Genomic DNA, 22,871 nt, shown 5'->3' on the forward strand with positions numbered 1-22,871 from the left:
TCTCTTCATCCACATCTCTTCCAGTCTCTCCAAACAGACTCTGGTGTGGCAGAGACCCAGCAGCTGGTCTCCATGGTAAGTAGGCTCCCGGGAGGCAGATCCGGCAGTCCACAAAAAAGCACCACAGAAGTCACGAAAGTGCCACCCCTTGTCACATAGTCCCAAAGGGTTCCGGACCAAAAGGCAAAAAAAAAAAGTACATGTATAATAACACATGAAAACAAGAGGGATTCAGTGGGTTTCTATGCACTAAATTAGTCGGATTAGTTTTCACACCCCCAGTTTTCATCAGAATTAGACGGATAAGAATCAGACATACTTTATTAATCCCCAAGGGGAAATTAACATTTTCAGCACAATCCCATTCAAGATCAGACAAATATTACAGGGAGACAGAACAGGATCGCTGACGGGTCTGCCAACTTCTGGCGGCCCTTACAAAAAAGGTGAGGTACAGGTAAACAAGTGTTTGTGTGTGTGTGTGTGGGGGGGGGGAATAATGGAGAAAAAAATAAAATAAAATTTAAAAATCGATCTAAGCCTGGCCCCCTGGAGAGGGGATTCAGGCTGAGGCCAAGGGGAAAAAAGAACTCATAGCCATGGTAGACATCTATACTTGCCAACCTTGAGACCTCCGATTTCGGGAGGTGGGGATTTTGGGGTGGGGGGGGGGGCATGGTCGGGGTGGGGCAGAGGCGTAGTTGGGTGCGTGGTTGGGGCGGGGGGCGTGGTTAAGAGGGGAGGAGTATATTTACATCTACAATTCACCAACTCGAGTATTTATTTAAATATATATATACATATAGATATTAATATATATATATAAATATATATATATATATTAGGGCTGGGCAACGATTAAAAATTGTAATCGAAGTTAATCGCACTATTTCTCCAATTAATCGCGATTAACTGCATTGTATACGCAAAGCCCAATAATGAATTCAAAAGTAGTGTGTAGTGCACCTTTATTGGAATATTCTCCCACATGAACAAAAGCGCCAAAACATTTGTTGTGCAAACACAATTTAAATCAGTCCTTGTTAAACAGTAGCAGTTAAATAGCATATTTTATGAAAATCAACTCAAAAAATGTAAATAAAAAACATTTAAGTTTAAGTACCTTGAAGGTAGAAAAGCGCTATACAAGTACAACCCATCCATCCATCCATCCATCCATTTTCTACCGCTTATTCCCTTTCGGGGTCGCGGGGGGCGCTGGGGCCTATCTCAGCTACAATCGGGCGGAAGGCGGGGTACACCCTGGACAAGTCGCCACCTCATCGCAGGGCCAACACAGATAGACAGACAACATTCACACACTAGGGCCAATTTAGTGTTGCCAATCAACTTATCCCCAGGTGCATGTCTTTGGAGGTGGGAGGAAGCCGGAGTACCCGGAGGAAACCCACGCATTCACGGGGAGAACATGCAAACTCCACACAGAAAGATCCCGAGCCTGGATTTGAACCCAGGACTGCAGGACCTTCGTATTGTGAGGCAGACGCACTAACCCCTCTGCCACCGTGAAGCCATTTATCATCTGAGGTAACAGCAGAAACATTTTTTTTTTATCAGGGATCTTATGTTTAAAAAACCTATATTATAAGTAGTGGGCTGTTTTAGGGAATTTTTGATCAAATTATCCGTAGTAGCAATATTAATAATGTTGTGTGTAGTGCACTTAAAATAATTATGACCATATCTAGGAATTGATATGATGGGAATTTTCCGATTGTTTGCTTGGTGCTTTGATAAACTGAACGCATCATATACATGGTACTATATTGTGATGTTATGAGCCAGGGAAAAAAAAGAACTACCCTACCCAGCATGCAACAGGAGTGACGAGCATGTGCGGTAGCCTGGTATAGGTTGTGTGTCGCCATGACGGCATCTTGTATGTTGTGATATGCACGCTCTGAAAGTAAACGTTAACAACTCAGCCAACACTCCTCGTCTGCATTATTGATAAATAGACAGACAACACGTATACTCCGCTGCTTCACTGGCCGCCGGATGTAGCCGGCAAAGTATTCCCATGCTAGCTAGCCGGTCTAGCAAGCACGCGTCATTCAGTCCAAAACGGCCCGATCTATCCACATTCAGAATTGTCTGGCGGTCGTAAGTGATCCCAGAGTGACCACGCTGTAAGCTAGCCATGAAATTTGCAGAATTGTCCGGTATTTTTGCCAAATGTTCCATCTTTACCAAGAGCCCCTCGACGCCGAAGCCCATCCGGGCGACGCCATCTTGTTAAGAAAAGGCGTTAACAAAATAAAAGCATGTAAACAACATACGCAAATGTGCGATAAAATAATTGTCGGCGTTAATAGATTGATGAGTTAACTCGTAATTAACGGATTAATTTGCCCACCCCTAATATATATATATATATATATATATATATATATATATATATATATATATATATATATATATATATATATATGAAATACTTGACTTTCAGTGAATTCTAGCTATATATATATATTTTATTATATATAAAAATAAAAGAAATAGTTGAATTTCAGACGGCACCTATCAAATACACAGTGATAAAAACACAGTTGTTCTACTAACTACTGTGCTTGCTGGTTACTAAAAAACAACAACACTTACCTTTCACTATTTGAGTAACCTTTGTTCTGCCATTTATTTCTTAATTTTGCTCATCTACGGTGTAATATATTGGGTTGGAGTCAATAACCAGGTGAGGTGATGAAGTTATGTCTCTTTACTGTGGGCTTCAGAACAGACTCCCTCACTTGCCGTCAGGTGCCCAACACCAAGTAAATCATTGGCCAATCAAAAAGCAACCCCATAACGGCTAACGTTATAGCCAACATTCACCAGGGGATGGCAACAGACAACATAGAATCACTCTATTACAGACGGCGTCGCCACGGCTGTAACTTCCTCGTTCTTCTGCTTTGTCTCCTTGTGTGTGCAGTTTAACTCGGTTGGTAGAGCGGCCGTGCCAGCAACTTGAGGGTTGCAGGTTCGATCCCCGCTTCCGCCATCCTAGTCACTGCCGTTGTGTCCTTGGGCAAGACACTTTACCCACCTGCTCCCAGTGCCACCCACACTGGTTTAAATGTAACTTAAATATTGGGTTTCACTGTGGAAAGCGCTTTGAGTCACTAGAGAAAAAGCGCTATGTAAATATAATTCACTTCACTTATTCAAATCCGTAGATGTTGTAACGTGATTGGGGAGGCAAGCTGTTTATATAGTGGACAAGCGGACGTGAAAACAGACTGTCCCTGCGAGGAGCTGGAGGGGTTCGTGGCCTCCAGCTCCGGCTAAATTTCGGAATATTTTCGGGATGAAATTTATCCGGGAGGTTTTCGGGAAAGGCGCTGAATTTCGGGAGTCTCCCGGAAAATCCGGGAGGGTTGGCAAATTTGTAACTGCTGGTGAATGAAATCTACCACGCGATCCAAAGAGGTGTATCCTTTGCGCCGAAACAGACAACATGCCTTCATAATTTGTTTTAAATGTCTTTCAGACACAATATACCGATGACGACTTGCAAGCAAAGCAGCAATGTCCTTACAGTGAAGTCCGAGTTGGAAATACAGCCGAATTAACTCCTGAACTGCCATTTTAACACACACCTAAAACCACGCAAACGCAATGCTTTCTGGCGGCCATGAGAAACTTTTTATTTAAAAATAATATATTATTTTTTTTTTTTATAAAAAGTTTCTTGTGCGCACGAGAGAGATACATGTCTAAAAAAATCCCCATGTCCCTTTAGAAAAAATCCCTATGTCCCTTTAGGGGCTCCGTAATAAACGGTAGCAGAATTAGCTCAAAAAGATGGCACGTTATATTAGCATGCTAACGTAAACATGCATACAGTTAGCATGTTGTAAATACCAAGTTAAATTACTGTAAGGCGAATAGCTGTGGAATTAGAGAAAAAAAAGCGTAAAATTTGCAAAAACAAATCGCAAAAAAAAATCATTGTCGTCTGAACTGCGGTGGTGGGCTTTTATTTTGAAAACAGAAGTGTCCTATTTTTTTCATTGCTGTCCTGCAGCATGCAAGCGGAAGTGAGTGACCTGTTTCAGAAATTACTGCACTGAACCGTAGCTTTATTCCACGGATAAACAACGAACATTTTCTTGGAATTTATTTATTTATAACCATATCTGGTAAATAAAATAACAAAAACTCGCGCGTTGTATAGATATGTGTTAGGTATAATGGTTCAGTCCAACTTTACCATACCGTGTGATTATAATATGCTAGCATCTGTAGCGAGGGAACTGTAACGAGAGGGTGATGTTAAAAAAAAATAAAGGCAGAGAAAGCAGCGAAGTGGTGAAAAACTATCACAAGCAAGCGTTTGAATACATATCCAAGGCACTGAGAATCGACGAGGATGACACAGGTGTGTTTATGGTTGCCAGCTAACATGTGTCGCTGCTTGGCCGCTTAGTAAAGAAGTATTGTGTGCTGACAGGGGAGAAAGAGGAAGCTCTGCAGTGGTACAAGAAGGGTATTGTTGAACTGGAGAGCGGCATTGCAGTGACGATCATGGGACAAGGTATGCTGCTAACACAACACAACATCACATGAAACTCGAGGCTTCCACGCTAACACAGCTGTTTGCAAACAGGAGAGCAATATGAGAGAGCCAAGAGACTTCAGGATAAAATGATCACCAATCTCACCATGGCAAAAGATAGGCTCGCTCTTTTAGGTAGGAGACTGCGTAAATTGATCTTCTTTTTGAATAATGTTTGACGAATGTTTGTGTTATTTGTAGAGGCTACAATGGCCTCCAAAGGCACGACTCAAACCCAGATTACTCCAAATAATACCCCGCACCAAACAAAACCTCCTCCTAAAAGTCAGCCAGCGGTTCGAGGGTTGTCCAAAAGCATCCGTCCCTCCACGGCAGGCAAACCACCTTCCAGAACACCTGATTTAAAGGTAAAATGTATATGCATATTAAAAGCCCCTTTTACAGTGGGCTCCAAATGACCCCAAAAAATATAAGAAATCTACCAACAGCTAGGACAGGGGTCACCAACGCGGTGCCCGCGGGCATCAAGTCGCCCATAAGGACCAGATGAGTCGCCCGCTGGCCTGTTCTAAAAATAGCTCAAATTGCAGCACTTACCAGTGAGCTGCCTCTATTTTTGAAATTGTATTTATTTACTAGCAAGCTGGTCTTGCTTTGCTCGACATTTTTAATTCTAAGAGAGACAAAACTCAAATGGAATTTGAAAATACGAGAAAATATTTCAAAGACTTGGTCTTCACTTGTTTAAATAAATTCCTTTATTTTTTTACTTTGCTTCTCATAACTTTCAAAAAGACAATTTTAGAGAAACAATACAATCTTGAAAATTATTTCAGTATTTTTAAACACAAAAACCTTTTTACCTTTTAAATTCCTTCCTCTTCTTTCCTGACAATTTAAATAAATTTTCCAGTAAATTAATTTTTTTTATTGTAAAGAATAACGAATCAATTTTAATTTAATTCTTCATTTTAGCTTCTGTTTTTTCGACAAAGAATATTGGTGAAATATTTCTTCAAACTTATTATGATTAAAATTCAAAAAAATTATACTGGCAAATCTAGAAAATCTTTACAATCAAATTTAAATCTTATTTAAAAGTCTTTTGAATTCCTTTTAAAAAAAAATTCTGGAAAATCTAGAAGACATAATGATTTGTCTTTGTTAGAAACATAGCTTGGTCCATTTTGTTATATATTCTAACAAAGTGCAGATTGGATTTTAACCGATCTAAAACATGTCATCAAAATTAAAAAATTAATCTTAATCAGGAAAAATTACTAATGATGTTCCATTAATTCTTTTTTTAATTTTTTCAAAAACATTCAAATTAGCTAGTTTTTCTCTTCTTTTTTTCGGTTGAATTTTGAATTTCAAAGAGTCGAAATTGAAGATAAACTATTTTTCAAAATTTAATTTTCTTTTTTTTCCTGTTTTCTCCACTTTAAACCGTTCAATTAAGTCTTTTTTTCATCATTTATTCTCTACAAAAAACCTCCCGTAAAAGGAAAAAAAATGTACGACGGAATGACAGACAGAAATACCCATTTTTTATATATATACATATATATATATATATATATATATATATTTATTTATTTATTTATTTATTTATTTATTAAAGGTAAATTGAGCAAATTAGCTATTTCTGGCAATTTATTTAAGTGTGTATCAAACTGGTAGCCCTTCGCATTAATCAGTACCCAAGAAGTTGCTCTTGGTTTCAAAAAGGTTGGTGACCCCTGAGCTAGGATATTGTGGTTGAAGAGAGCAGATTTTGCAAATAAATGTCTGCAATTGTCATGATTAGGAGTGAAGGAGGAAGGCTTGTTAAATCGTATCCGCTGCAAACCGCACCTTTAGGTTTGCTCCTATATTTTTTAAATTAAATCCTGAAATGTTTTTGTGATGCCTAAGGTAACACCACGAGTGGGGAGAGCTCAAAAACCGCCTCAGAAACGGGATATAAAACATTTTAAGAATGTGGACAGCAAACTGGCTAACTTGATCCTGAATGAAATTGTTGACACGTAAGTCCACACTATGCGCTTCTGAGGAAGTTATTCGATGAAGTAATATATAAGTCCTGTGTTAATTTTAGTGGGGTGTCTGTTACATTCAACGATATTGCTGGCCAGGAGCTCGCCAAGCAAGCACTCCAGGAGATTGTCATCCTTCCTGCCTTACGACCGGAGGTAAATGTTTAAAAACGACGTCATGTTTACCATAGCATGCACTACATTTAATGATTTATTCATCTTTCCCTCTGTAGCTCTTCACTGGTTTGAGAGCTCCAGCACGAGGTTTGCTTTTATTTGGTCCACCTGGAAATGGGAAAACAATGCTGGTGTGTAAATGATGGTGTTTTCTAATTTTGAATCAGCAAGAAAGCAACTATTTTTCAAACAAATCACTGCTTGAATCATAGCTTTACCTCTTCTTACCAGGCCAAAGCTGTAGCAGCAGAGTCGAATGCCACTTTTTTCAACATCAGTGCTGCCAGTTTGACTTCCAAATATGTAAGCATCTGGTTATAAACTATCTAATTGGATGACAGTCACTATGTAGGTCTTTATTATCATTGCACAAGTACAACAAAACTTTGTTTTCAGCACAAACCCGTTCTAGATTAGACAAACAAGCAGTGTACAGGGTTACAAAACAGGAACACTGATGGGTCACCACAAGGCACCCTGTAAAAGATGGGAAAAAGGTAAACGCTGGGGGAGGATGAGTAAAAAAAGTTCTATGTTGTTAAATGTTCTGAACTCCTGATTGGATGTAGCTCAAATTCCAATAGCTTACATCATGTGTTTCTTGTAGATCACCAACTAGTTGATACTACACAATAATGGCTTACCACACCATCAACAGAATTGTAAACAATCAATTGATAAGTGTAGACATCCCAAATTTTTATCATAAAATACTTTCTTTGTACATTTTTTCATGTTTCTGCCATATATTTAGTGTGATTTTGCAGTTCTATTTTGACTTCTTCAAAGGTGGGAGAGAGTGAGAAGCTTGTCCGAGCATTATTTGCAGCTGCCAGAGAATTACAGCCCTCTGTCATCTTTATTGGTTTGTACTGTACACTTGGAATTGAACGATAAAGAGAGATTGTTTTTTATATTTGTAAATTTTGTTTTTTGGGTGGTTTACATCTAGATGAAGTTGACAGTTTGCTTTGTGAAAGGAGAGAAGGAGAACAAGAGTTTTCACGTCGTTTAAAAACAGAGTTCCTCGTGGAGTTTGATGGGGTAAGAGCATTGCATTTTCTGAAATCTATTGTTAGATGCACTGTCCGTATGTGCTTACTGATGCTCTACACTGGCACTGTTTTGTTTGTCAGGTGCAGTCTGGAGCTGATGACAGGGTGCTTGTTATGGGAGCCACCAACAGACCTCAGGAGCTTGATGAAGCGGTACTAAGGTATCTTATTTACACTTCATTGCTGCAATACGTTTTTACATTTGAGAAATTTTACAACTTTTTTTTTCCCCTCATATTTTTCAGGCGCTTTGCCAAAAGGGTCTACGTGGCATTGCCTGATGAGAAGGTATTTTCTATTTTCACAAAATTTAACGTCTTTAATCAAAATCCTTTTAATGTTCCATTTTGAAATCTTTATACAGACAAGGGCCTCACTTATGGAGCATCTTTTAGCGAAGCATGGGAGTCCGCTGTGCAAAAATGAGTTGATCTCTCTTGCAAAGTGAGTGTCACATATTCACCACATTTACTGTACATCCACAACTTAATGTTAAACCTGCCAATCTTCCCGAATGACAGAGCGACAGCAGGATATTCAGGAAGTGATCTGACATCATTAGCGAAGGATGCTGCACTTGGGCCAATTAGAGGTACTCTTCATCACATGTTGACATGGTGCTAGACAGTGTTTGATTACATCTGATGGTACGCCACAAATAAATTTGCCGCTACATGCTATGCCCCTGCTCATAAAACAATTATAATTGGGCTGTCTGAGAATATAGCTTGTCGTTCCAATTGTATATAGTAGAAGGGATTATAACAATGCTTCTTGCCAGAGAATAATAACATGTAGCAGGAAGAATAAGTATTGCCAACTTAGCGAATATTCAGACTCCTGAATATTCATCAAATCTCCTCGCAGATTTGATGATCTTATGCCATGTACTTTGGTCTTCAATATTTTTCCAAGATTCTCGATGTGATTCAAGTCGGGCATTTGTGCAGGCCACCCAATATCTTTCACTTTGGCCCTCTGGAAGTAGTTCTTTGCTAGGGGTGACGTATGTTTTGGGTTGTTACCATGTTGGAGGACAAAGCGAAGAGCCATACCCAGTTTTGCTGCTCACTGCTTAAGGTTTTCCTCTGTGCAATAATCATGTTGTTTATTCCGCATCTTGATATGCCACACTTGAGAGGTGGGATGGATTAATTTGGCAAAGAAGTGCTCACTAACACAGATTTAGACAGGTATGTGAACAGTGTTTGAGAAGATTATGTTGTTTTTGTATATAGCAAAAGTTTTAGATCTTTGAGTTGAACTAAGGAAAAATGGGAGCAAAAATAAAAGTGTCGCATTTATATTTCTGTTCAGTGTAGTTAAGGTTAGCATATTTGGAACACAATGTAAAATGCTATACAGTACTGTCTATCAAACAAACATAACTAGGAGGTGATTAACCAACTGTCTCTTCCATCCATCCATCATCTTCCGCTTATCCGAGGTCGGGTCGCGGGGGAAACAGCCTAAGCAGGGAAACCCAAACTTCCCTCTCCCCAGCCACTTCGTCTAGCTCTTCCCGGGGGATCCCGAGGCGTTCCCAGGCCAGCCGGGAGACATAGTCTTCCCAACGTGTCCTGGGTCTTCCCCGTGGCCTCCTACCGTTTGGACGTGCCCTAAACACCTCTCTAGGGAGGCGTTCGGGTGGCATCCTGACCAGATGCCCGAACCACCTCATCTGGCTCCTCTCGATGTGGAGGAGCAGCGGCTTTACTTTGAGTCCCTCCCGGATGGCAGAGCTTCTCACCCTATCTCTAAGGGAGAGCCCCGCCACACGGCGGAGGAAACTCATTTCGGCCGCTTGTACCCGTGATCTTATCCTTTCGGTCATGACCCAAAGCTCATGACCATAGGTGAGGATGGGAACGTAGATCGACCGGTAAATTGAGAGCTTTGCCTTCCGGCTCAGCTCCTTCTTCACCACAACGGATCGGTACAACGTCCGCATTACTGAAGACGCCGCACCGATCCGCCTGTCGATCTCACGATCCACTCTTCCCTCACTCGTGAACAAGACTCCTAGGTACTTGAACTCCTCCACTTGGGGCAGGGTCTCCTCCCCAACCCGGAGATGGCACTCCACCCTTTTCCGGGCGAGAACCATGGACTCGGACTTGGAGGTGCTGATTCTCATTCCGGTCGCTTCACACTCGGCTGCGAACCGATCCAGCGAGAGCTGAAGATCCTGGTCAGATGAAGCCATCAGGACCACATCATCTGCAAAAAGCAGAGACCTAATCCTGCGGTTACCAAACCGGAACCCCTCAAAGCCTTGACTGCGCCTAGAAATTCTGTCCATAAAAGTTATGAACAGAATCGGTGACAAAGGACAGCCTTGGCGGAGTCCAACCCTCACTGGAAATGTGTTCGACTTACTGCCGGCAATGCGAACCAAGCTCTGGCACTGATCGTACAGGGAACGGACCGCCACAATAAGACAGTCCGATACCCCATACTCTCTGAGCACTCCCCACAGGACTTCCCGAGGGACACGGTCGAATGCCTTCTCCAAGTCCACAAAGCACATGTAGACTGGTTGGGCAAACTCCCATGCACCCTCAAGAACCCTGCCGAGAGTATAGAGCTGGTCCACAGTTCCACGACCAGGACGAAAACCACACTGTTCCTCCTGAATCCGAGGTTCGACTATCCGACGTAGCCTGCTCTCCAGTACACCTGAATAAACCTTACCGGGAAGGCTGAGGAGTGTGATCCCATGATAGTTGGAACACACCCTCCGGTCCCCCTTCTTAAAGAGAGGAACCACCACCCCGGTCTGCCAATCCAGAGGTACCGCCCCCGATGTCCACGCGATGCTGCAAAGTCTTGTCAACCAAGACAGCCCCACAGCATCCAGAGCCTTAAGGAACTCCGGGCGGATCTCGTCCACCCCTGGGGCCTTGCCACCAAGGAGCTTTTTAACTACCTCAGCGACCTCAGCCCCAGAAATAGGAGGGTCCACCACAGATTCCCCAGGCACTGCTTCCTCATAGGAAGACGTGTTGGTGGGATTGAGGAGGTCTTCGAAGTATTCCTTCCACCTATCCACAACATCCGCAGTCGAGGTCAGCAGAACACCATCCGCACCATACACGGTGTTGATAGTGCACTGCTTCCCCTTCCTGAGGCGGCGGACGGTGGTCCAGAATCGCTTCGAAGCCGTCCGGAAGTCGTTTTCCATGGCTTCCCCGAACTCTTCCCATGTCCGAGTTTTTGCCTCCGCGACCGCTGAAGCTGCACACCGCTTGGCCTGTCGGTACCTGTCCACTGCCTCCGGAGTCCTATGAGCCAAAAGGACCCGATAGGACTCCTTCTTCAGCTTGACGGCATCCCTCACCGCTGGTGTCCACCAAGGGGTTTTAGGATTGCCGCCCCGACAGGCACCAACTACCTTGCGGCCACAGCTCCGATCTGCCGCCTCGACAATAGAGGTGCGGAACATGGTCCACTCGGACTCAATGTCCAGCACCTCCCTCGTGACATGTTCAAAGTTCTTCCGGAGGTGGGAATTGAAACTTTGTCTGACAGGAGACTCTGCCAGACGTTCCCAGCAGACCCTCACAATGCGTTTGGGCCTCCCAGGTCTGTCCGGCATCCTCCCCCACCATCGAAGCCAACTCACCACCAGGTGGTGATCGGTAGAAAGCTCCGCCCCTCTCTTCACCCGAGTGTCCAAAACATGAGGCCGCAAATCCGATGACACAACTACAAAGTCGATCATGGAACTGCGGCCTAGGGTGTCCTGGGGCCAAGTGCACATATGGACACCCTTATGTTTGAACATGGTGTTTGTTATGGACAAACTGTGACGAGCACAAAAGTCCAATAACAAAACACCACTCGGGTTCAGATCCGGGCGGCCATTCTTCCCAATCACGCCTCTCCAGGTTTCACTGTCGTTGCCAACGTGAGCGTTGAAGTCTCCCAGTAGGACAAGGGAATCAACCGGGGGAGCACTTTCCAGTACTCCCTCGAGTGTTCCCAAAAAGTGTGGGTACTCTGAACTGCTGTTTGGTGCATAAGCACAAACAACAGTCAGGACCCGTCCCCCCCACCCGAAAGCGGAGGGAGGCTACCCTTTCGTCCACCGGGTTGAATTCCAACGTACAGGCTTTGAGCCAGGGGGAAACAAGAATTGCCACCCCAGCCCGTCGCCTCTCACTGCCGGCAACGTCAGAGTGGAAGAGGGTCCAATCCCTCTCGAGAGAAGTGGTTCCAGAGCCCTTGCTGTGCGTCGAAGTGAGTCCGACTATATCCAGCCGGAATTTCTCAACTTCGCGCACTAGCTCAGGCTCTTTCCCCCCCAGTGACGTGACGTTCCACCTCCCAAGAGCTAGCTTCTGTAGCCGAGGATCGGACAGCCAAGTGCCCTGCCTTCGGCTCTCGCCCAGCTCACAATGCACCCGACCTCTATGGCCCCTGCAATGGGTGGTGAGCCCATTGGAGGGGTGACCCACGTTGCCTCTTCGGGCTGTGCCCGGCCCGGCCCCATGGGAACAGGCCCGGCCACCAGGCGCTCGCCATCGTGCCCCAACTCCGGGCCTGTCTCCAGAGGGGGGCCCCGGTGACCCGCGTCCGGGCGAGGGAAATCTGGGTCCATGGTTTTTCATCTTCATAAAGGTCTTCGAGCTGCTCTTTGTCTGATCCCTGACCTAGAACCTGTTTGCCTTGGGAGACCCTACCAGGGGGCTTTATGCCCCCGGACAACATAGCTCCTAGGATCATTGGGACACGCAAACTCCTCTACCACGATAAGGTTGCAGTTGTGAAGTGAAGTGAATTATATTTATACAGCGCTTTTCTCAAGTGACTCAAAGCGCTTTACATAGTGAAACCCAATATCTAAGTTACATTTAAAGCAGTGTGGGTGGCACTGGGAGCAGGTGGGTAAAGTGTCTTGCCCAAGGACACAACAGCAGTAAGTAGGATGGCGGAAGCGAGAATCGAACCTGCAACCCTCAAGTTGCTGGCACGGCCACTCTACCAACCGAGCTATACAGTTCTCCTGTATGTGCTGCTCTGCCACCACAGGCACATCCACATAAGTCACTTTGGTGTCCTCACAAACGATCAGAAAAATCCTTAACTTTAACAACTATATTACTACAATAATAAACATTTAAAAAAATAAAATCCACTTTCAGTATAAACATTGACAAAAGTCCTCTTATGAGCTGCTCACAAGAGGAGTGAAAGGAACAGAGAGAGGGGCAAAGGGGGAGGCTAGGGCAGGGTCCGTCAGTGTGTCTGGTAATGGAAGAACCGCCACTTCTCCTCCACTGTAAAATAAGTCCGCTTTGGCATATTTTTCCAGAAAAGTCAGCTCTCATCACAGTTAAAAAGTTGCTGTTGTGCAAAGCCGGCTCGATCAGTCTTTAAAATACAATTAAGCACAAAATGGCCACTTGCTGATTTTTAAAATAGCTGCCACTGGGACACAAATGAATGCACACAGAGGCATATTTGACACAATCTCAAATTTTGAAAAGTATATGGAAAAGTTGGAAACAGAGGGATTTGTAAACCGAGCTTCCACTATTTTTCTTCCTTCTATTCTCTACCGCTTGTCCCTTTCGGGGGCGTGGGGGCTATCTCAGCTGCATTCGGGCGGTAGGCGGGGTACACCCTGGATAAGTCGCCACCTCATCGCAGGGCCAACACAGATAGACAGACAACATTCACACTCACATTCACACACTATGGCCAATTTAGTGTTGCCAATCAACCTATCCCATGTCTGCATGTCTTTGGAGGTGGGAGGAAGCCGGCGTACCTTATGACTTTTTATTTTAGTTTTTAATTGTGGTACAAAGTACAACAGTTAAAAGCTCATGCATAGGTCATGTATGTAAAGTTGTTGCAGATATTCCAATCCTCATAGGATCGATTCTGCGCCAATATTTGCATTTTTTAACTGATTGTTGATCGGCCGATAAAGTTTCCGAGCCCCGCCGAACTTTACATGACTAAAATATTGTACTGATGTGAACGATTCCTTCAAAAGGGATGCATCCTAGATTCCTTCTTGCACACATGCAGAAGTTGCATGAACTCCAGGAGGGTGCGTGTGTTGCCGGAACATTGGCCCAAATTTGAAAGCAAGCTGCAACAAACTCGTTGTCTACCAGTGTGACGCTGCTTCAAAGATACTAATCCACACTACATTGGCGGAAAACAAACAAAGTTTCTTCTATGTACCATCATCACGGAAATATTAGAGGAAAATGAATGATTAAGCATACTACACACAGACACATAGTAGGACAACACAAGAAAGTAACCGGAAAAGAAGAGGTGATAGATAGATATGTTGATACTATCAAAACGTGATGTAATTACTATCAGTCAGTATATAGTATAAACAATTTGTATGTTTGGGTTTGTCTCATGATGGGAAATAATTCCTACATCTGTAGTCATCAATATGTACTGTACATGTGCTCACATCTTCGTACTCCTATCTGTTGATGGTATCTTAATCACCACAATTACAAAGACATTGGAAAAGTACTTACTCCATGTCGCCATGATGATTTGCGGCTACCAACACACTCATTTAAATGCAGTGCATACTGTGTGTGTGAGCTTATTTTGCCACAATGATGGAAGGAAAAATGGCCTTCGTTTTTTATGTGAATTCAAATCTAGGTGAAACCATTTGAAAAGAAGTACATCTATTCATGCTTTACAAAGCACCCGACTCTTTACCTTTATCAAGTGGTTTGTGTGTCTGTGTATTATCATTCTTGTTCCAATGCAAATATCTTCTCTTTGCACAGAATTGGGACCCGACCAAGTCCGGCACATGGCTGCAAATCAGGTTAGTCATCCTGTGACAAGTGTTCCATTGTAGATTCTTGCTTGACTTTCCTAAAATGTCCTTTATTCTGAGTACAGATGAGAAACATGAAGATGAAAGATTTTGAGGATTCCCTAAAGCGAATCAAGCCCAGCGTTAGCCCATCGACTCTCAATATGTACACCCAATGGAACAAGAATTTTGGTGACACAACTGCTTTTTGATTGTAATTCAGCTGTATAGCAAAAATAATGTTGACCCTCCTGTAGAGGCACAACACATCATAGCTTTGTTGACAAGCATGTATAGGTCTCCTATAGAAATATTTAGGATTTTGATTTACTGTTTGAATTTCCGGTTTTATGATGAAGATAACTGGATGATACAATTTGTATTATGAGTTTCATTATATTTGATACACTCTGCAGCACTTTTATTGTACTGTATATTATTTTATCTCAGAAATGTCCTCCTGATTTTTCAAGTTTTTTGTCTGCCACCAGAGGGCAGCACAGTGTTGCAAAGCCTTGAGTTCGCCCAGTGAAGAGTAACTTACATGATGTTTCACTTTCATTAAATATAACACCCCAAGTGATTGGTAAATGTACCCAAAACAGTAGTCAAAGTGTGGAAAAAGGGGAAAGGAATTGTAAACCCATTGACCTTTTGCCTTCTATAACATTTTCATCTGAATAACACTTCTTACAATTCATATATAAATAAACATTGATTGATTGATATTTCAAAGAACTGGACACTAGCCTACACTAACACCTTTTAATGATTGCATCTGTAGGAGTCTGCGATTCAGTTCTGCAGACACAGGCGGATGCTTATGTTTTTGTAGCTTCTCTACAACTCTGGTCTGTATCTGCATCTGGAATTTACAGGTTTTACAAGCAGTTGCAGATGTGTGGAATGCTGTGAAAACAACAAATAAATATCCTCTTTTACAATATTGACTATCGCATTGAAGGATTAATGGATTCATGCACCTACACACGTATGTGAATAATTTGTTGAAATATGTGAAGGTTTAAGCAACTTTCTGGTAGGAACTTCATGAAGCCAAATGCTAATCTCCGGGCTAGAGTAATGAAAGTTCTCATTTGCTCGTTAACTGTAAGGTGATAGTTTACTGGGACCTAGTAAATGTGTGTGGTCATAGGTCTTTATTTTTGTGTTACTTTTACTCCTAAAAGCTTCTGCCAAATCTAATGTTTCCCCCACAGGTTCTTCCTCTGGTCAACCAGCGGTATACCTGTGGTTCATGCGGTCCAGCAGCTGCATCATCTTGCGGATGTTGAGACATGCTGCCAAATGAAAACATTTTGTTTACTCTTTTACCGATTTTCCTAGCATTTCAATGCTATGATGCAGAATGCATGAATACGCCCTTGACCTTATTCCCCTCAGTGTGTTTTTTAAAAATGGTCATGACTGAAGAGCTTATTTCATGATTCCAGACAGGAATGGAGCAAGTTATAGGCCAGAGGATTTACTTGTCACTCCCCCCCCCCCCCCCCCCCCCCCCCCCCCTGTTTTCTCTTCACTAAGAGCATCCTGCAGAGGAAATATGTGGTATTTATGACTGATTGGTTGAATGAGCTTGTGATGTTTTCCACCTTTAAGCTTTCACATCTCAGTAAACATCAGCAGCCTACAGTTTTGTAACACATTCCTGCAACGAACTGATGCACAGATAATATGTTCTCATACATAAAACAAAGCATGACTGAGGTCTTGACATGTACTTTTTATTCAATTAATCAAATCTGGTATCCTAACTGCACATTTTGGACACATCTATGCTTCCAGCTATCTGGTGGGCCTAAGGATTTGTAAAGGAGTGAGGCCTAGCGAAACAGAGACCTGACATCAACCTCGTCAAAAACATTTGGGATGGACGAAAGATTGTGAGTCAGCATTTCTCTTTCAACTTGATCAATTCCTAGATTAATAAACAAACATTCCCATAAAGTTCACATTTTTTTTAATCTACACTTTATGGATGACTGACGTCTTCCCTTCATGGTTGCGTGTCGGAGGTTTCCACCTCCACAGTGGTTCATTGATGCTTTGACCACTACATACCCTCCAGGGAAAACAGAATAGGTGATCATTTGATACCTCCAGTGAATGAAGCCCACCCTGTAGACAGTAGAAAAATAGTTGACACAGTGAGAACCTCGTGCTGCTTGAACAAACAGTCTGGAAGTGTTTCTTCAAGTGGCTCCTTGAGAATGCCATGGGTTTTTGTTGAAATCTGCGCCTGCACGCCATTTGAAGGCTTCTGGAGCTGGAGGGGTTATTCTTTCTGGAGGTATTTATTACTTTCAAGGTCCAACACCTTCAAGAAAATATGCATTCAATGTTGCTCAAAACCTTGGAGCTTATACCATCAGCATATGATATCATCTTTGAAACTTCAGCTCAGTGAGTACCTGCAAGATTGCTCTACGTGATTGGCTTCACGGTGGCAGAGGGGTTAGTGCGTCTGCCTCACAATACGAAGTTCCTGCAGTCCTGGGTTCAAATCCAGGCTCGGGATCTTTCTGTGTGGAGTTTGCATGTTCTCCCCGTGAATGCGTGGGTTCCCTCCGGGTACTCCGGCTTCCTCCCACCTCCAAAGACATGCACCTGGGGATAGGTTGATTGGCAACACTAAATTGGCCCTAGTGTGTGAATGTGAGTGTGAATGTTGTCTGTCTATCTGTGTTGGCCCTGCGATGAGGTGGCGACTTGTCCAGGGTGTACCCTGCCTTCCGCCCGATTGTAGCTGAGATAGGCGCCAGCGCCCCCCGCGACCCCAAAAGGGAATAAGCGGTAAAAAATGGATGGATGGATGGATTTGCTTTTTCTTTGGCTGTTTATTGGAGGAGCCCACAGAAATGTACCAGTTAGAGCAAAGAAGAGTACTTATGGTGAAGACCTTAGGACCGGAAATGCATGGAGTGGAATGGGAAAGTGCCACTGCTAAGTGCAATATTGATAATAATAACAGACGCATGAATTAACACCAGAAGGTCACTGATAGTGGTTCTCTTAGTTGTGAATTATATTTATATAGCGCTTTTTTCTAGTGACTCAAAGCGCTTTACATAGTGAAACCCAATATCTAAGTTACATTTAAACCAGTGTGGGTGGCACTGGGAGCAGGTGGGTAAAGTGTCTTTCCCAAGGACACAACGGCAGTGACTAGGATGGCGGAATCGGGAATCGAACCTGCAACCCTCAAGTTGGTGGCACGGCCGCTCTACCAACCGAGCTATGCCGCCCCAAGTTCACTTGGATGGGTTCAAAGACCACTCAGTGATCCTGTGAATGTAAGTGAGAATGGTTGTTTGTCTATGCGTAAGCTACGGTCAGTTAAATCTGGTGACTTTCCAACTCCTCTTAGTGACTTTTATTTTCAAAAGCGACTATTTTGACTGTTTTGGAGACATATAAGCATGGACGTATTCCTCTGCAGGTAATGTCCTTAACGAGCAGCAGGTGCTGCGGTGAGCCCCACCACCGTCGCAAAGCAGGTTGCGGTGAGGTTGACAACATACTTGCCAACCCTCCCGGATCTTTCCAGGAGACTCCTGAAATTCTGCGCCTCTCCCGAAAACTTCCCGGAAGAAATTTTCTCACGAAAATCTCCCGAAATTCAGCGGAGCTGGAGGCCACGTCCCCTCCAGCTCCATGCGGACCTGATTGGGGACAGCCTGTTTTCACGTCTGCTTTCCCACTATATAAACAGCTTGCCTGCCTAATCACGTTACAACATCTACGGATTTTAATTAAAAACGGCACACACAAGGAGACGAAGCAGAAGAACGAGAACGTTACCCCCATGGCGACACCGTCTGTAATAGAGTGAGAACAGGGTTGCTTTTTGATTGGCCAACGATTTATGTGGTGTTGCGGACTGACGGCAAGTGACTCTCGCCAGTATGCAAATGGCAGAACAAAGGTTACTCAAATAGTGAATGGTAAGTGTTGTTGTTTTTTTAGTAACCAGCAAGCACAGTACAGTTGGTAGAACTGTGTTTTTATTACTGTGTATTTGATAGGGGCCGTGTGAAATTCAACTATTTATTTTATTTATATATATATAATAAAATAAATATATATAGCTAGAATTCACTGAAAGTCAAGTATTTCATACAGATATATATATACATATATATGAAATACTCGAGTTGGCGAATTGTAGATGTAAATATACTCCGCCCCACCCCCGAACACGCCCCCTAACACCCCCATCTCCCGAAATCGGAGGTCTCAAGGTTGGCAAGTATGGGTTGACAGTAGCCTCCCGCAGCAGTCCCGGCTGCAGTGGGAGCAGGGAGGACAACCACATCCCTTTGTGCCCAGACTGCAAAACAAAACTTGACTTGTGTTATGCCTACAAAACTTGAAAAAAGTACAATAGCACGATTAAAAAAGGAACCTGTGATATTTGTACGTCAAATCTGCTGCACTTCCCCCGCCTGCTTCTGGCTGTTCACCATCTGACTCAGTGGGTTGACAAAGCCAGAGCTTGTTTGCATCACTGCGAAACACAACAGCGATAAAAAGAAAAGAAAAAACATCTCAACTGCGACCCAGTCCCAATTCCATTGTTCATGTTAATTATATTCGTAAATGTCACATCCCTCCAGTCTTTTGATCAGAGTTAGTAACATTTATCAATACAGAACAAAATGGGGTCAATTTTAAAGACAACACACTGAGAATCAACAAACTATTCAAACGTTCATTCGCAGTAATCATTCTTGGCGTTTCTTAAAACACACTCTTGATCGCTCCCACAATGTTAGTCCTCTCATACATTGTCCAGGTCCATTGCAATCAATTATGCAAATGAGGCGATGGCATCATATGGCGACTTTTAGGACAGCCAATAGCTACTTTCCTTACTGAGGAGTGGGAAACACTGGTTGGGGTAGGCTACGGCTTACCTTATAAAATGGATGGATTGAGCTTTTACTCTGTAAGATAAACACCCATTTTTGACATGAAAGTGCCCTAATGTCATGTGTGTCCCTACAGATAAAGAAAGCAGAGGTTTCAGCACACATTTTTTGTCCTGGATCCTTATTGCAATATGTCTAACTCGACAATAATCAAAGAAGAAGAATGTAAAGTTAACAGCATGCATATCAGGCAACGTTGCCTGTATGAGAAGTGGTGGCTTGACGCTGAAACGGACCATTTCTAATGTTTTCGACCACAATGCGTTTTGGGGGGTTAAACTATATTTCTTTATTCTGTATTCCATCTATCCATCCATCCACATACGCTTTCAAAGGTGGTGAGAAGCTGAAACCTATCCCAGCTAACTTAAAGGAGTAGGCAGGGTACACCTGCACTAGTGGTCACAAGTCAATCACGGAGCTCATAAAGACACACAACCAATCACGTTCACACAGTTGGAACTGCATAATAAATAAATCTGCTGCATTTTGAATTATTACACCGTAAATGTCTGAGTTATTTCTCACATTTTTATCATCTTATGCTTTGGAGGTGTGATTCAAGTTAAGCACAGTGGAGAGCCTTCAGGCCTTTGGTGTATCCCCTTCCCAGCACTGGCTGCTACTGTGGGTCTGTAGAGCTAATATATACGTTCATTTACTTTGGCAATGTTATCTTTCTGTCTCACGGGAGGGTGAGGTCGAGTCCAATCGTGTATCCAATGACAACATCTGTCTTTTATGAGTACACTTATTTTTCTTGGTTAATGTTTATTTATGGTATGAGCATATCTGTGGGTGTGTGCGAGTGGAGAAAATGAGGTGTTAGTATACAGATATGCACATAGGAGCAGTCTACTTCACACTTGACATGGACTATACTCTAAACATGATTTCAGGTTATCTTTTGATATTTTTGATGAGACGACTCAGATGATTTTGACGCTGAAGTTTGTTTTTACTCTCTCCTTTACTGTTGTGATTAGTTGAGTTGATTCTGCGAACTGGCAGAAACAAGCTTGGCATTTTCCTCTGACGTTTGAGTTTGTGTTTTTTTCGAACATGCATGCATACAACTTGATACATCACAATTTCCAGTTTCTCTATTCAACATGTTCGAAAAGGAGTAGGAAGAAGCAGAGCTTATTTAATTCTACCCCTTCTCCTTTACATAGCAGTAGCAAAAACTTTTGTTCACTTCCTGTTCCCAACTTTTTCACAATATACTCCATAACTAATAACATTAAAAATAAATTAATAAATAATTAGTAAAGTAAGCTGTATTTCATATGGTGAGATAAATAAGATGGTTCAATGGACCACTGAGGAAGGACATGCTTTTGAGCAGGTTTGACTTCTTTATTTTTCAATAAAGCTTGGTTGCAGCTCGGATCGCTTTTTACCTCCTTCCTCCACTGCTCGTTCCCGGTCTGCTTTCTAGTCGCCGTTGTCGTCGTTCTCGTCTTGCGCCCTGTGTTGCTCTCGCTTCTCATGCGCTGCGGACTCTCCTCCTTCCACTTTGATCTCTCCTCCTTCTCCCCTTTTATATAGTGTCAGGAGAAATGTTAATCGTTTCTCGATGTGTGAGCCACGTACCTGAATTCGATTGCGGCGGCTTTGCTCCTGGCACGCCCCGCCGCATTCTCCGCCTCCTTGCCGCCATGTTGGGCAGGGCTGCAGCGTGCCCTGCCCCGCCGTCGGCCCGTCGGCTGCGCCTCTCCACAGTGTAGTATGTACCAACCTCGTCACGCCCGTTGTGTCCTTGAGCAAGACACTTCACCCATGCTCCTGATGGGTGATTGTTAGCGCCTTGCATGGCAGCTCACTCCATCAGTGTGTGAATGTGTGTGTGAATGGGTAATTGTGGAAGTAGTGTCAAAGCGCTTTGAGTACCCTAAAGGTAGAAAAGCGCTATACAAGTACAACCCATTTATAATTTATTTATTTATTTGTTTTTGTCCAATCAATCAATCAAAGTTTATTTACACATCCCTTTGTCTCAAAGGGCTGCACAAGCCACAACAACATCCTCGGCTCAGATCCTACATCAGGGGGTCTGAGCCAATTACACCGGTTGCCCCCACCGGGCATCCCATCAGTTTTGGTGTAACCACAGCTCAGGGTGACAAAAACATGCAGTTAAGTGATCAAAATAATAATTTTACATGCCTTTGTCCACACTGTCTTTGCGGGGAAATGGGCTCCAGTTCTGCAAGTGACATGACACCAAATGGAAGCGGCATTTTGAGTCTGAGGATGTAAAGGGGCGTTCCAAGTCTGCAGTTAGTTACTATAGTTTACTCAAAAACGAATTAATATAATGGTAAGTAATTACCAGATTCATTTTCAGTAACAAAAGTATATAAAGAAAACTGTGACAAGGGTCCTTTAGGTTGTGTTGCAGTGCACCATAGGATTACAGTGTAACAGTTTGCAAAGCATATTTTCATGCATTTCAATGGCTGATTTACAGCATTGAGCTTTTTGGAATCCACTGAGGATTTTGATTGGGACGCCCTCCAAATTCTTTTCAAAAGAATGTATAATTTATTCTCGTTCTTTGGAGTAAACCAAGCTAAGTATACATACAGCCCGTCCAATTGCAACCACACAGTTGCAAAATGCGGCGGACACAGCCATCGATCTCGCTACTGTGCCCACATAAGCCTCACAAAGCCATAATCTTGGTAACTTCTCTGAGATCACGTGGAGCCAAGTCATGGCAAGCGTAGACTTCTGAAAACACTTTTCAATGTGCAAATATGAGCGTTATTTGCATGCATTGCATGCCTTCCTTTCTATATGACGCTGAGCGTTCACATTTTAAATCGGTCAGAGATGGACGTGTTGAGACGAGGTCTTCACGCTAAGGGGATCGGGGCACTTTCTGGCTGCCTTGCGGTGCATTCCTTCAGTTCATGTGCAGCCAAGATGCTCCATTAATAAAGAAAGTATTTTCTATATGCTCCGTTTGTAATTTGTCTTTTACCCACTCCCTTTTTTATCACCCCTTTGTGGTCTTCCCCTGAGGTGGTTCATGCAAGGACAAGCTCCACCTCTGACCTCGGTCAGGTTCATTGTGCAACAATTATACAATCAGCCCCATTCCATGCACACACAAAGCCACATTTACTAATTGGGACTCATACTCTTGTAAGAATTAGTAGAAGTAGAATTCAAGTGATGATGAACTCCAGTTGCACTCAGTGAACGCTCACAGGGCAGCCCTCACTGGAAGGTGTTGACACGTTCTCAAGTATAAGCTAACACACCACCATCACCAGTCATTAGGAT

At 43.1% G+C, this 22,871-nt stretch overlaps 1 protein-coding gene and 2 long non-coding RNA genes across 3 annotated transcripts in view; 2 read left to right on the plus strand and 1 right to left on the minus strand.

Moving 5' to 3' along the window:
- The first annotated feature begins 4,025 nt into the window (after window positions 1–4,025).
- Window positions 4,026–15,575, plus strand: spast (spastin). Its single transcript, XM_061910590.1, has 16 exons — window positions 4,026–4,402; window positions 4,475–4,558; window positions 4,631–4,714; window positions 4,781–4,947; window positions 6,458–6,570; window positions 6,642–6,735; window positions 6,813–6,887; window positions 6,988–7,059; window positions 7,546–7,621; window positions 7,709–7,800; window positions 7,893–7,972; window positions 8,057–8,099; window positions 8,176–8,255; window positions 8,333–8,403; window positions 14,594–14,634; window positions 14,712–15,575. Exons 1-16 carry the CDS (start codon window positions 4,294–4,296, stop codon window positions 14,835–14,837), a joined length of 1,407 nt encoding a protein of 468 aa, XP_061766574.1. The 5' UTR covers window positions 4,026–4,293; the 3' UTR covers window positions 14,838–15,575.
- Window positions 15,576–16,168: 593 nt separating this feature from the next.
- The window catches only part of LOC133558783 (uncharacterized), a 39,520-nt gene continuing 32,817 nt past the window's right edge, over window positions 16,169–22,871 (plus strand). Inside the window, exon 1 of the long non-coding RNA XR_009807993.1 lies at window positions 16,169–16,936. This is a non-coding gene — a long non-coding RNA (uncharacterized LOC133558783). The remainder of the gene's footprint in view (window positions 16,937–22,871) is intronic.
- LOC133558784 (uncharacterized) lies at window positions 16,370–21,306 on the minus strand. Its single transcript, XR_009807994.1, has 3 exons — window positions 20,981–21,306; window positions 17,058–17,253; window positions 16,370–16,963 (listed from the first exon to the last, which is right to left on the minus strand). It is a non-coding gene; the product is annotated as an uncharacterized LOC133558784 (long non-coding RNA).

This window comes from Nerophis ophidion, linkage group LG09 (genome assembly GCF_033978795.1).
Source record: "Nerophis ophidion isolate RoL-2023_Sa linkage group LG09, RoL_Noph_v1.0, whole genome shotgun sequence".
Lineage (NCBI taxonomy): Eukaryota > Metazoa > Chordata > Actinopteri > Syngnathiformes > Syngnathidae > Nerophis > Nerophis ophidion.

Bases quoted from the DNA above. Each gene is read 5' to 3' on its own strand.
- spast (XM_061910590.1), top strand. From the start codon at position 4,294: ATGTTAAAAAAAAATAAAGGCAGAGAAAGCAGCGAAGTGGTGAAAAAC. The intron at 4,948-6,457 runs GTAAAATGTATA...GTGATGCCTAAG, and splicing joins CCAGAACACCTGATTTAAAG to GTAACACCACGAGTGGGGAG. The intron at 6,736-6,812 runs GTAAATGTTTAA...TTCCCTCTGTAG, and splicing joins TTCCTGCCTTACGACCGGAG to CTCTTCACTGGTTTGAGAGC.